General features: G+C 35.8%; 1 protein-coding gene across 1 annotated transcript; it reads right to left on the bottom strand.

Annotated features, from left to right (window-relative positions):
• Positions 1 to 667: 667 nt before the first annotated feature.
• Positions 668 to 6029, bottom strand: LOC149932845 (uncharacterized). Its single transcript, XM_090157191.1, has 6 exons — positions 5988 to 6029; positions 1734 to 2384; positions 1471 to 1644; positions 1307 to 1404; positions 927 to 1055; positions 668 to 851 (listed from the first exon to the last, which is right to left on the bottom strand). Exons 2-6 carry the CDS (start codon positions 2364 to 2366, stop codon positions 668 to 670), a joined length of 1218 nt encoding a protein of 405 aa, XP_090013317.1. The 5' UTR covers positions 2367 to 2384; positions 5988 to 6029.
• Positions 6030 to 15380: the final 9351 nt, after the last annotated feature.

Genomic DNA, 15380 nt, shown 5'->3' with positions numbered 1-15380 from the left:
TTTATCTATTGAATAAAAGTTAACCATCCCCGACCTCTAATAAATACACTTATGTTAATATAATTTTTTTTCTTGAATAAACGCTTAGAAAATGTTTGTCTAAGCCAGGCCTGCAGTGGCATAACTAAGGTATCTGGGATCCGTTCAGGAAACTAATTTTGAGGTCAATAGTTCTTTTTATAAAATAACTTTGGCCATCTTGTTGAAATGTTGCCTCCCCGCTTCAGCTGTGGATCCGTTTTCTCTCCCACTAAAGAGTTTATGAACTCATTCTTAGGCATTGGCTGCAACAAGTTGAGCAAGCGTAAAGACATTTTATAAAATCAACTATTCTAATTATGAATTTATGATCCAGCTCCTTTTACGCCACTGCGTGTACACCTCATGACTTAAATTTTCGACCTAACATTTAAAATGTGATAATTACAGTGCATTTGGCATGTATTTTTTAACCACAACATATACTTTTGATATCATTAATTAAAATAAAACTTTTAAAAAATTCATTTAATGAGTCATTTTAATGGCACTTTTTGTACTTAAAAAACACAATTTAAATGAGTTAATACAAGAATATTTTTTACTTAAAAATATTGATAAAATATTTAACTTTAATATCGACCAAGCATTTGTATTGGTCCAATAGACTAAAATTTGATCTGAAGGCTTAACAGTAGCTAAAACGTCTCTTCCCTTGGAAATGTTTCTTGTTCGAACCGTTCTTTCCATAGTGACAACCAGAGTAACGCTTATGACGCATACCTGCGTTAGGCAATCTATGATCATTTCCACCACTTTGACCATAAAAGGACGAATTGTTTTGGCGTCGGGCCTTGATACCTTCTTGAAATCTGTTAATTAAAAACCATTGATCAATTAAAGCTATGGTGTCATGAATGGGGGCGACTACTGGATGGTTTTATTACAAGATAACGGGGTTGGAGTACGAAAAGTTGACTTCCGAACAATCTTTCACTGGTAATTTGGCACGCTTGGCAGGTGGTTCGCATATGGTGTCATCGATGTTAGACGAGAATGGACTTGTCTCTGAGAACCTTATAACATACGAATAGCTTACATATGTCTTAGTTTCACAATATGTTTGCTTCACCGTCAGTGGCGGATTAACAACCTACCGGGCCCATGGGCCTGATCTTTTCAGGGCCCCTGTGACCTTTCTGCAATAGGCTCATCTCGGGCTCTCCACCCTTAGGCTAATTCCAGGCCCCTAGACTTAAGATTACTGCGCCTTTTGGTTTATCCGCCACTGTTCACCGTCGACAAAATATACAAATACTCTACTAACTTCCGTTGAAGACTTCTTTCGGTTTTATCGGCTTTTTTGATCAAAAATGCGTAAGACACTTTACAATCCTTTTGGGGTGGTCTTTCATACGTTGATTTCTACAAAACAACGCGTTATTTTACTACGCGCTGTTTTAAAATATTTCCGTTACTTGGAGCTATTACGTAAAGTTCTGGTTCTAATTCCTCGCTTATTCTATGCCACCAATGTCTTTTTGGCCGGCAAAGCAAGGACAAGCCGTTTTCCAGAGCTATTGTCAGCGTGAATTTAAAAGCTTCACCTCCAGAATTATCACAGAGAAAAATAACGGAGCCCTCTTGGACCATGTTAAAAATATTCTAAAATACGGGATTACTTTAAAGGGGGCTGCCGCGATAGTTGACCACTGATAATTAACATAAAGAACGGTGTGTAAAACATTTCTTACCTTCATCAGGAGAAGGGCTTTTTCCTTGTGGGCAAAGATAGCTGAAACAAACTTAACCATCGTTATAATATTGGCATGAGTAATAGCCAATTTGGTCGTCGGGTTCAACTCGGTTAAAAGATTTTGAAAGCTGGCTTGGCACCGATTTTCGGGGAAAATGTTGTGGCGATCTAAATTTTGCATCAACGAGGCGAAGGTTGAACCCCATTGTGGAAAGCCATCAACAAGATGTACGTTGGCCCGTTTTCCGGCGAACAATTCCAGGCTTTTCAGGAACATCAAGGTACCAACAACGTCGGACCCTGGGCCTCCACCGATGGCGCAAAGGTTAAGGTCACGTTTGCCATCCATTAAGAAAGTAGACAGAAAATTTGGGATTCTCATTTCCAGTTCGGTAAAAGCGAAACACACTAAACGGGCGTGCGAAGTCGCGTATAGGTACAGATACCCGCACCTAAGTTCCAACAGTTTGAAGTTAAGTGGTTCACCACTTTTGATATGCAGTCCTTCTTTGGAATACTTCTTATGAATGTCAAGGATGGCGTTGTTGATGCTCCTTTTGCAAATGTAATTGTTAATGCATTCGTTGTTGACGCATTGGAGAATTAGGCCAAACAAGTTTTCGTAATCCATGTCAACTCTCCAAAATTACTAAAAATCATTTGTGATGTCATAAGTGTTCAGTTAATATCGAAATAGTTATTGATAGCTAAATGTAGAGTGGTGTAGTATTGATCGCTTACTCAAAAGGATAAGAGCCTCTAACGAATTAAGTAGGAAACTAAAAAAAAAGGTTGGTCATATATGGCTCGGTAAATAATATAACATGCCGAATATAGGGAACTAACACATTTATCTGAAACAAAATTAAAAGGTATGCATGCTGTCAAGAACGTAATTAGCACACAAATAGTTCTTGTTTGTGTCATAAGAAATTACATAAGTATGACATTGAAATTTCGGTCAATGATATTTGTCGCAAAGTGATTGCATTATCGGTAGTTTTCGAAGAGGAAACTCGTCTCCCCATACAAAATAACACTACCAGGTTACCGTGACGGCTATAAATAAGAGTGAAATTGCGTTTAAAAACGAAAAGAAAGTTTAAAATGGTCAATTTAAAGTTCTGATTCAATAATTTATCATTATTTTGCCAAAGTACACGTTATTTTTACTGTTGAAAGCGTTTCAATTTTCAATAAGCCATGGCTACCAGCGCCGTTACCTGACACATCCAACGACTAGTAACAGTTCGCGAAGATTTATAATTTCTCAGTCCTTAACCACGTACTGATTTATATGGTCATTGGCGTAACGAACTATCAAAATTAAAATTAGCATTCCGAGAATAGTATCATACTTATGTTACTTTTATTCTGTATAAAACAGAAAGCAAGGGTTAATGAAATTGCTGTAGGATAATTAGTTTCAGGGCTTAGCCGACAATTAAAACTCAAAAACTAAGATGTTCATCTTACAAGGAGACTACCCGAGGTGTTACACACCGATTTGGTTCAAACTCGGGGGATTGGTAGATCTTCATGTAACTTGAAAAATCCTAAAGGGAATTTATTCAATGGGCAACGGTTTTGCCATGGCAACGAAAAATGTTTTTGACAACATAAAATTGATATTTTGCCATTGAAAATAACATGGGATTTTGACCGAAAAAAATTGATAAATATTGACGAAAAAAATCAAAATTGATCACATTTTGATCAGTTGGAACCAAATGGGTGAAAATGAACCAATATGGCTAAAATTGAAAAAAATAAAAAAATACAAACATTGAAAAAATATTTCAAAATTGATTAAAATTAGTTTTTTTTTTCAAAATTGAAAATAAAATATAAAATTGAAAAAATATTGATCAAAAACAGTAGTTTCGATCAAAATTCATATGAATTGACGGAAATTTATAAGTTGTGTAAAATTGGATTAATGTATAGATAAATTGCGATTTTTTGAAAAACAAAGTATTTATTTTGGTCAATTTGATCCAACTTGAGAAAATTGGAAAATAATAGATCTAAATTAGCCCAATTTTAATGTTTTGTAAAAATTATATAAAAATAAACGAAATTCGACCAACTATCTCAAAATTGTTTGAAATATTTTTTTTTCAAAATTTAAAAATGTTAATAACACTGAAAAAATTATCAAAATCAATAGTTTCGATCCAAAACGATCAAAATTGATAGGAATTGATGGATATTTAATTATATAGATAAATTGCTTTTTTTTAATTATTTTCAAAATTTTGAAAATAATAGATCAAAATTAGCAGAATTTTTAAATTATTATTATTATTGATTATTTTAACAAACAGTGTAATACAAAATTGTTTTATTCTCATATTTTACCTTTTTAAGTACGTTATATTTACCCAAACATATTTATAGTTCGTCATTTCCGTTTTCTACCAACCAACATGATTGTATACTTACAATTGTGAATTTAATTAAAAGTAACTTATTCGATGGTTTACTCAAGTATAATTGAAATATTTACGCGTTTACCCAATTTTATTTGAAATAATTAATAATTTTTCCCAATTTTACTTGAAGTAACTAATATTTATTGGTTTTACCCAAATTTGTTCGCTTTCATCCGTATTTAATTGTAGGCATGCAAAATTACCTATAAAAGCCCAAAATCGTCAAAATCGCTCATTTGGCGACTATTCTTTATTTTACCAATTTGGGCCATTTTTAGCGAATTCTCTTTATTTTACCCAATTTTAGTCATTTTTAGCGAAATCTCTTTATTTTACCCAATTTTAGTATTTTTTTATTTTTCTCCCAATTTGGTTCAATTTTAGCGAATTTTCTTTATCTAACCCAATTTGATTTGATATAAATAATTTTTATTGAATTTCACCCAATTTTATTACAAATAACTTATCTTCAAAGGTTTACCCAATTTAATCAAAATATTTAATTTTTAAAAGATTTTTACCCAATTTTATTTGATATAAATAATTTTTAATGAATTTCATTTATTTTTTATTATTTATCAAGTAAATAATATTTTAGGACTTTCAGAACCAAAACAAGATTGGAAATTAATGCAGTTTTTGATCGAAACCATTGATTTTGATAATTTTTTCAGTGTTATTAACATTTTTCAATTTTGAATAAAAAAAAATATTTCAAACAATTTTGAGATAGTTGGTAGAATTTAGTTTATTTTTATATAATTTTTACAAAACTTAAAAATTGGGCTAATTTAGATCTATTATTTTCCAATTTTCTCAAGTTGGATCAAATTGACCAAAATAAATACTTTGTTTTTCAAAAAATCGCAATTGATCTATACATTAATCCAATTTTACACAACTTATAAATTTCCGTTAATTCCTATGAATTTTGATCAAAACTACTGTTTTTGATCAATATTTTTTCAATTTTATATTTTTTTTTCAATTTTGAAAAAAACTAATTTTAATCAATTTTGAATTTTTTTTTCAATGTTTGTATTTTTTAATTTTTTTCTCACATTTTTTCCAATTTTAGCCATATCGGTTCATTTTCACCCATTTGGTTCAAATTGATCAAAATGTGATCAATTTTAATTTTTTTTGTAAATTTTTATCAATTTTTTATAATTTTGGTATTTTAAATTTTTTTCATTTTTTTTAAATTTTTCACAGGGGGGAAGGTCCAAATCCCATGTTATTTTCAATGGCAAAATTTCCATTTTATGTTGTCAAAAACATTTTTCGTTGCCATGGCAAAACCGTTGCCCATTGAATAAAATCCCTTTAGGATTGTTCAAGTTACATGAAGGTCTACCAATCCCCCGAGTTTTAACAAAATCGGGGTGTAACACTAACACCTCGGGTCGTCTCCTTGTTAGTGAGGTGGGTTTAGTAAAGAAATTATCACCGTTTTTCTTAAACTAGATTTAATTGTTTGTAAAGTTGCAGATTAAAAAAAACCTTTGTAACTCAACGTGGTATGCCTGAATAATATTTTACCCTTGGCCTTGTGACATCTGAAAACATGAATATTTCACAATCTAAATCGGAAATGGAACACTAAATGAAATGTCGTCTCAGAGTCATGGATTAAATAACAACGGTCCGCAATTATAAAAGAGTACATATTTCGGGCCCTAGTCATTATTTAGTCAAAATTCTTCCTACGAGGCTACGAACAGTAAAATCCCGAAGGAAGTAATTCCCAATTAAACTTAGGATTACCAAACTTCCTAAAAATACCTAGTTTAAGTTTTTTAAAGATATTTGCTTACTTATTTAAACTTCACTTGAAAGTTGTAACAAAAAATACTATTTTATTAATAACAAAAAAAATTTTGACAAACTTTCCGACCGAACAAAATGCAACTTCTTCCACCTATGGACGGTTTCAGTTACGGAATAACCAAAAAATTGCCGCTTTTAAAGCGTTGCCAGATAAAAAATATAAAATTGCCGTGGCATTTCGAGGATAATACTATCGATTTCTTATAATTATTCTCGAACGAAACGAGTCCAGGTGGCGTAACTGCGCTAGCTTCTCCGAGGTTGGGCCTATGACCTAGCGTCTCCTACAGAGAAATTAAAAAGTCATAAGAACGTTTTTTTGTTATATAAAATGATCAAAACATAAACTAACGATGCAAAAATTAGATTAAAATGCGGTATCATCGTTTAAAAAGTCAATTTTACGAATAACAATGAGGAAAAACTAATAGCGTTTTCTTTAGCCGCTACCTAATAATTGTGTATTTTTCTCGACGTATCTTAGCTACCTATCTAGGTTTCAATGGCGAACCAAAGGAGGTGGTAGCCATAGTTTTAATTTTGGTGCGAGTTTTGAGGTCTATTGCCGACCTAGAACGCCGTTACTTTGGTCCAAAAAACATCGACGTCCTTAATATTTTTAATTTCGTTTCGCAAGTTTGTTTATGAATAAAGCAGGTGGTATCGTCTTGGTTTTTATTAATATTAATTTACTATGTGTGTGTATTTTTGTATAGAAATTATATATTTAAAGTACAAAGTCGAAACGATTGGTAAATATCAACTATTTCAGGGGCCATCCCTCTGAAGCCGCGCCTATGATCCTTAGCTATCGTTCTCGGCCCTCTCAAGGAATATTTCTTTACGCTTGCTTTATCGCTCTTTATTTCTGCATGATTCAAGATTTATTAAATGAGCCGTATAAAATAAAACTCTTTATAAAAAGAGCGGCTCACCCAAAAAAATCCCATAGGGCTCACCACCATATGCGGGGGAATGGACAAAAAACCAACACTAAACGTTTAGTTAGAACTAAAAACTAAAAAATAAATAAATTTATAATTAAAAAACCAAAAGACCAAAACAATTATTTAAATGGTGATAGTTCATATAGACGCTTCAATAAAACATATTCAAGGAAATTGCCAAGAAGTAATATTTAGGAGAGCCAGGACATGCAAGTGACCGTTTATATAGTGCTTGTTGAAATAATGGAAATTTGGCCCACAATGAAAACCTTTAAAGGTAATTGGCCCTACTTAAAATTGTTTGAATGAATAGAAAATTGACTTAGTTATGTTTACGAGTACGAAATAAATAATTAAAAATCTAACACTATAACTAAAAAATTGTGCCGTACCAATTTACCAAAGGTTTGGGCTGTCAACGGCCCTGCTTCCACAGGGTGTGAGCCATTGTATATTTATTATAGGAACCTGTCTGCTAATTTGCTAAATCTTTTACAGCCAAGAGTAGCCGTGTAGCCTTACGCACCATCTTACGCTACCATTGTAGTTATGTTTGGTGCCAAAGGTAATTCCAAAATACAAATACTCATCGGCTTCACCCAGGGCTTTATTTTGTAAAGTAAACGTTGCTGTTAAGGTGGGTGCACTTTGATAACCCCCTCGAAAAATCAGAAGACGCGACTTAATTATCACTACTAAAGTGCCGACCCCTGGCATTGGCAAAGGAGGTACATGTGTCAAGTAACAGCTGAAAATCTTCCGGGGTATGTGTTAATAGCTGTATATCGTCTGAAAATAGGAGACATTGGATTCTGAAACGTCTAACCGGGTCCATGTTGTTAGTCCGTATAGTAGGGATATAATTCCTAAATCTGATAGAGCTCTTGCGGGTAGCCTTGGAAATAACGGTGGTCAGGTGGTCAAAGACCAGTTTATTAATTGCTCAGACCAGTTTATTTATTCAGAATTTGGGGGGTCACTGGTCACCGTGTCCAGTTTATTAATTCGAAATAATATCAAATAATAGGAGATGACTAGTTTATTAATTCAAAGTTTCTATCAATTTTGATTTTCTATTCACTGGATTTCTATGTATCGCGTACTACCGTCGCACGTTGAGGCATTGCAGAGTACCTCGCTCGCATCCCTCGAATGAGTCAAACTGTCGAAGCCCCCTCTGGCCTCAAAGCCTCAAACTTGAAAACCTCATTTCTAGTTTTCCCCGGATTACGTTAGGCTACGCGGTAACGGACCGGGGACTCGGGAGCTACGGGGCCTCGAGTAGAGAGAGATAATACTTTAAATTACGAGGGTCTTCTAGGCTATGGCAGTAGTCTTATATGAGATATTGTGATACTCATAAAATAAAGTTAACTATTTTGAATACGTTTAAAATTAATGTTACCAACATAATCTAACTTCTAAACATGTATAGGTTTTTTTAGGCTTATAAAATGACATTAGAACATTTTATATGAGACCAGTATAATAATTCATAAGCTAGGGGGACACTGGTCATAATGACCAGTTTAATAATTCATTATCTAAGGGGTCACTGGTCATACGGACCAGTTAAATAAAATACCTTATTTTCAAGGCTGCTTGCGGGGCCATTGATATATACAAGGAACATATCTATATCTTTTTTTGAGGGCACTTTGTATGCAAAACCCAATAAAGAAATGTATAATTTTTTTAAAGACGGTTTCAGAATCATGAAACCAGAGTCGTTATCAATTAGCCGCTTGAGGAATCGTTGCAATTCCCTTTAACATTTGTCACGTAAGAGCAAATTAAAACTTGTGTCAAATACCTGATTTATTTCTGTTATAAATTTCAAGAAAGAATCGGTTGGTACAATTACAGTACCAAAAGAAGTCTTTCGCTGTTTTTTGTACATTTAAGTAATTGACCACGTTGGTAGGGTCAATAATTGATTTATCCTATTTGATTTGACTAATACCTAAATTTATGGTTTAAAAAGCGATTGTGGATTAGATATACTGATAAATAACTATATTTTGTATTTATTAATTTCCAGAAAATATTAAGAAGCAATTTCAAGTGCTTCTGGGAGTTTTTTTTTTGTTGCCTTCATTAAAGTAAAAAATTGTTGGCACAGCTGAATATGTTGTTAGTTATAAGTTTCAAAAAACATTCATTGATGAAATAAATAGAGTAAATTATATGATTAACATGTATGTATTATGTTGATTTATTTTTAAGTTTGTCGAGTTTTGCATTTTCCAGAAACAAAATTTGAAACGCGAATTCACCGATCTTTATCCTTTAGAAACTTGAGAAAAGAAAAAAGAAAGTTTTGTTTTTCATTTGCGGAACAGTTTCTGGCATATTTAAACAATTTTACAAATTAAATAAATTGTCAAAATTTCAAATGCAAACTGGTTAGTTTTTGCGTCGTCCTCCACCAGTGTTGAAACGCGCGCTACTAGCTGGCTGTAACGGTGGCGCCATCTCTTATCCGGATCCTACGGGCATTTTCCCGCTAGAAAAATTATTACGGCTTTTTGAAAGAAACTTAAGAAAGACGACTCTTGGTCTATACCTTGTATCAATAATAGGTTACGTATTACTAATCCAAGTCTATACTATACACTCTCTGCTATAAGTGTTTGGTTAATTTTTTATTTATTTTTTTTAAATTTTGTTCTATGGTGTGAAAGCTCAATTCTATCTAATCTTGCTCAAAAGAATTAAAAAGTTTTAAAAGGATTTTTATTTGCTCGTACAAAGTACACTGGCTCTCAGAAATATTACTTCTAAGCGATTTCCTGGGAGGATGATTTATTTAAGCGCCTATTTAATTTTCCAAGAATACAACTATACTGTTTTTCCCAAAAGTAAAAAAAGACAAATAATTGTAAATATATATTGTTTAATTAGATATTACAATATTTTGCTACTAAAACCAAACATTCAGCTTCCTCCACCAATTAAAATCAGTTTCCATTACTAAACTACTTATTTCGAACGTCTAGCAGACGAAATTATATTTATACGCATATATGTTAATATAGTAACACTGCCTGCCGTAAGATGGCGCTATAGACTCAGGTTAAAGCATAGATATAGCTTCTTACTATCTCTATGTGTTAAAGTTTTAGCTCGAGCTACGTTACCGGATTACGAGAGCATTTCTGTGGGCACCGTCATAAGATGTCGGCACGCCTTTTTCATTGGCTGACATTAGTTGTCGGTGCATCGAAGCCGGTAGCTTCCACACCACTAGCCTCCAAAAAGGGGGCGTTTACCTCGTAAATCGCGTATACCAGCCAACAATTTTACGCTACTCGAAATCGGCCGCAAAGTGTCTCTGCTAGTAACGGAAAAGTTACTTATAGCGATTTCCACTGGGGGATTTCGGGCGCTCCGGGAGCGCTCGTGATGAGATTTCGTCCTCCACTGCAGCGTTGCCAGACGTACGATAGTTATCGCACAGTGCGATAATTTAATCAAAATTTTTAGGGCGTATATACTATAATTTTCATGGCGTACGATATCGTACCATTATTTCGATAATTCTGCCTCAACGTACTATAATGTACGATAATCTTTATATTTTTTTAAAAAACTACGAACGATTTATATTTCATTATTAATTTATATAACTTTTCTACTTAAAATGAATGATATACATTTTCTGTACGCGTAGTCCAGAGTGTGAGTTTATTACTCCTAGTTATTACCGCATTTATAAAACATTTTTAAACATATTAAGTTCAGTTAATAATGATAATAGACATTTTGTTTATTTCCCTGAAATAAAACTCCTGTAGTGCTTTAAAAAATCATCTTAATTCAACGCATTTATGTATGAATTAAAATTTATCGCCAAAAAGAAATGTACGATAATTTTCCAGGAAAATTGATAATTTTTTGGCCTAGATACGATTATTTCAGATTTTCGATCTGGCAACGCTGCTCCACTGGGAAATCGAGAGCAGCTCGTGACGAGATCTGTGTCTTCCACTGGCAATCTCGCTCTCAGCGCGAGTGCTCTGAGAGCGAAAATTTTGATCCGAGAAATTCGACGGATCAACAGATTTCGAGCGGTTTTCGTGATTTTTAAAAATGGCGGAACTAGATAGGACAATAAATATTCGGGCTGCTTATTTGTTTATAGAATCGTCTTCGGATAGTTCCGACGAAGAAATAGAGGCAATTCTTTTAAGGCAAACGCCGGAAATAGTATAAAGGCCTAAAATAATATGATAAATAGAGGATGTGGTTTATTCCTACTCTGAAAATGAAGTAAGTTCTTCTTTACGCCTAGGCCTAACCATGGATGATTAATAAAGTTTATGGAATACAATATTATTGTCCGCCATGACTTTCCGCGTATTTCGCTGGAAAATACTCGCCCCGAGAGTTGCTCGTAAAACGAGGTTGTATTTCACTGGGAGACTCGCTCGACCACGATCCTTGGAAATCTCGACACGAGCTGTGACGTCGAAATCGATTTCGGGGCGCTCTCGGAGCTTCACAGTGGAAATCGCTATAAGGTATTGTCCGGCTCCGTGGTGCGACCATAGACATATAAAATAAAATAGATCCCCGATTTTACACGGAGCGCGTGTGCAAGCAAGACCTAGCAGTTGTGAGGTAAAAACTGCGGAAAGCGCCTTCCATCGGTGACACCATATGGAACATTACATAATTACTCATAAGTATGCCACTAGCTCTATTTCTTCACTAACGGTTTGTTTCACAGATATTGCGTCTTCCGTACTCTACGTAATATTTGATGTAATATTTGACGTCATCAAATATCAAATGCTGATTATGCCGACGCCCAATTAGCTCTACTTCTGATAAACCGACGGCCATTATTTTAGTAAACAAACCGGTTTGAACAACCAAGGCTTAGGAGCTAAAATGAACTACAATATACTGTCAAGTGCTGTTACTCATGGAACTAATAAACTAGATTTTTGAATGGAATAAAGGTACAGTGGCATACTTATGAGTAGTTATGTTACATATGGTGACACGATTAAATAAGAAATTTCATAATCCCATGTGATTTCACGGGTGTCGAGAAAATTATTCTTTGGTAATCTGATGAAGGTAGTATTTAATTTTAACTATGCAAATAAATATATTAATTCGTAGAAAATGAAAGGTAGACAAATCGTAAATTATATTATTTTAAATAAAAATAAATATTAAAATAAAAATTTAAAATGTAAATAATATTTGACAGAGGCTTAAAAAGTAGGTTACTAGGTTATAGTAAAATGATATTTCAACCATAGCCCCCTGAATGAGAGTTTTAAATCCGTTTAAATATTCGTTTTCTTGTAATGTACTCCACATGACATAAATTTGTGGCTAGCGCGATATCACGTCATATTAGGCTTACTGATTTAAGTTACATGTGTATCTATTTTAAAAAGTCGTATTATTGTTTTTAAAATTTCGTATTTTAGGTTCAATCATATATCTACTTTATATACTTTATTTTGGTCGAGGCGATAGTATTAGACTTTATCTCAATATTTACTTTTGCTCCTACCTATGAAAAGATACGTTTGTGCCTAATTTATCATTTCGGGAATGCGAAAACGCTCAACGTTTGACCATTTTAGCACTTGTAAATACCAAACCTTTTTGCGTCTCTTTTAAGCCTACGTTGAATTCCACGTGGGGGGGGGGGGGGATTAACTTGTAAAAGGTGGGTGTATTTGACTGGAAGCCTTCACACCATGCACACAGAAAAGGGACTCATTAACTACAATACCATCAAGTAATACAAAAGGCCAAACAAACTACGAACGGTAAAAAGAAAAGCTCAAAATACATATCAAAGTAAAAACGTCCGAAAAGAGTTATAGTCAAGCTTGAATGGTTTTACGTAAAATGTCACAGGTGGCCACAACGACGTCGGAGAATTCGGCGTGTACCTCATAGAGGACGCTTACTAGATTGGCCAGCAGAGCCCTAGACGTAAGCGCCCGAAGAAGAAAAGCCCGAGCCGTCCGTCACGATGGGCAAGCGAATAAGGTGTGGGAGGCGTCATCCACTGCGGCTCCACACCGAGCACAGGAGGCCGTGGGACTTAGATTAAAGCGATGGAGAACCGCCCTAGAGGGAAGTCGGCCACAGCCAAGGCGCCCGAGTAGCGTGTCCTCCCGCAGCGTTAAAGTTATACGCACAATGGCTTGAAAGCCAGCAAAAGGCTTCGCGTCCAGAAGAGGCCATTGTGTCCTAGTTACGGACCACTCTTGAGTCCATGCCAATGAAATTGCCGTGTGGCAGGTGGCCTTTAGCTCCGCGAGGATGGAAGGAAGGAGCAAGTCCAACTTTGGTGGGTGTATAAGCTTAGTAACTTAGTTCATTGCCCGGAACACAAACATGCGCCGGACACCATAGGAGAGTTATGAGTATCCATCATAAAGGTCGTGAATAGTGGTGACCACCGGGTCCATAGACCGAGAGTGCTTTTAGAATCCGAGCAAATAACCAAAGTGCCTTGGAGGTTGACCGACGCGTAAGACAAAGCCATTTGAATAGCAAAGAGTTCGATCCTATTTATGGGATGACTGGAATCCACAAGACACGTCGCGCCGACATTGATAGCCGGGATCGCGAAAGCCGCACCCGTCTCGCAGCATATCCGAACTGTTGTGAGCCAAGTCGAGAGAATCATCGCGGTGGGCGGTTCCCAGGACGGCAAACCATTGAAAGGCAAATGGCGAAGGGAGGTATTGAACAGCCAGCTCAGGTTGTGGTCCTATGCCAAACGCCAAGCCCTGAGGAGGAATGGTAAACGTCCCAACGGGAAGCGATGTTCCAAAGTCTCGAGAGGAGACAATCCTTCCCTCAAAAAGGAGGTGTAGTAAGCAGTAGTGTCCGCTGCACCGCACGGAGTGAGGTTGAGGAGCTCCGACAGATCGCGTCTGATGAAAGCGCTGCTTCCACCTCCATGAGACTAATGGCCGTTGAGGGTGGGACCCCAAGGATGACTCTCAGAGCCGCGTTTTGAACTTTGTCCAGCTTAGCAAGAACAGTGGAAGTGGCCGACGCATAGAGAGAGCTGGAATAATCCATACTGGAGCGAATGAGATGGGTGTAAAGCAGTCTAAGGACTGCTCTGTCGGCCCACCAGTCAGTCGCCGAAACCACCCTCCAAAGATTGATATACTTCAGAGAAGTCGAGATAAGCCCGTCGATGTGGGCCGCCCATGAGAGACTGTCGTCTATAGTAACCCCTAGATATCTGTATGACGTCACCCTGACAGGATATTGCATCCTAGCTGAAGTTGAAGAGTGTCCGGAATTTGTTTGACCTTGGATAGAACCAAAAGTAAATAGGGGGAGAAAGTCTCTCACTGCCTTCAGATTTTACCTTCCACCATGCTTGACAAGTTGACACCCTTTTTAAAGAGCTAGTGATCACGTGATATTTCTAACCAATAAGGATTGCACATTACGCACGAAGTAGTGCATTTGTGGTATTCCGGTCCGCGCTCAAGATGAAATTTTTGAATTTTATTCCCTGGCAACCATGTCACCGCCTCGCGATTTCAAATAGTCTCTCTGTCAAATGCTGAACATTATTTCCTTCGATAACGGTTGATTTTAATTAATAATTACTATTACAATTGTAAAATAAACAAAAAAAAGCTCGTAGCTATAGCTATTATTTCAGTTAAACTTGCAAATTGTTAGGCCTTAACATCGTAGATTTACCAATTAGTCCCGATCTCTGCTCTTAGATGGCGCCACGCTCTCCACGATTTAAGTGAGCGTTATTCTAGTTACGGTTAATTTCTTTTCAAAAGTCGTGTTATTATTTTTAAAACGTCGCATTTTAATTTCTACCATATATCTACTTTATTTAGGAACTAAATTAACCAAATTATCGAAAGCAAAAGTTTATTATTCACGTATTTTATAGAGAACTATTTTTCATCGTGGCGGAGTACAACCGATACCTTTGTGTCCCTGTAAAGAGACGAGGGGGAAGTCATTTCCGAAGCCACGAAGCCCAAAAATTTTACCCCTCGAATAAGACGTCATGCGGTTGGACCCAAGTGCCAGACTTTCTTCCCCTATTTACTTTTGATAGAACCATGTATTTGCATTTCAGCGGCTGCAAGTTTAGGCCCCATCTTACGCCATAGGACGAAACATTGTCCAGCGCGACCTGCATGGTCGTACATAGACGCTCAAACTGTTCACCTTGGTCAACCGCCCTGGGACATAGCAAGGGAATCCCATCCCATGAACCCATCCAGCATGATGCTGAACTTGTTCGTTTTTATGTGTTTTTTACTTTTTAGCCATCAGTAGTCTCAGTAGATGTCGCGAGATAGGTTTTGAAAACTTCGAATTGTTATTTACTGAATTTATCTCACAATTGCCAGTTCTTGCTTGCATCTCTGCTTGCATGTTTATTGTTAGGCTTAG

This window comes from Leiobunum rupestre, chromosome 8 (genome assembly GCF_980474605.1).
Source record: "Leiobunum rupestre chromosome 8, qqLeiRupe1.1.hap1, whole genome shotgun sequence".
Taxonomy (NCBI): Eukaryota; Metazoa; Arthropoda; class Arachnida; order Opiliones; family Sclerosomatidae; genus Leiobunum; species Leiobunum rupestre.
The sequence above is the reverse complement of the archived record's forward strand: the minus strand, read 5'-3'. Positions and strand labels throughout refer to the sequence as shown.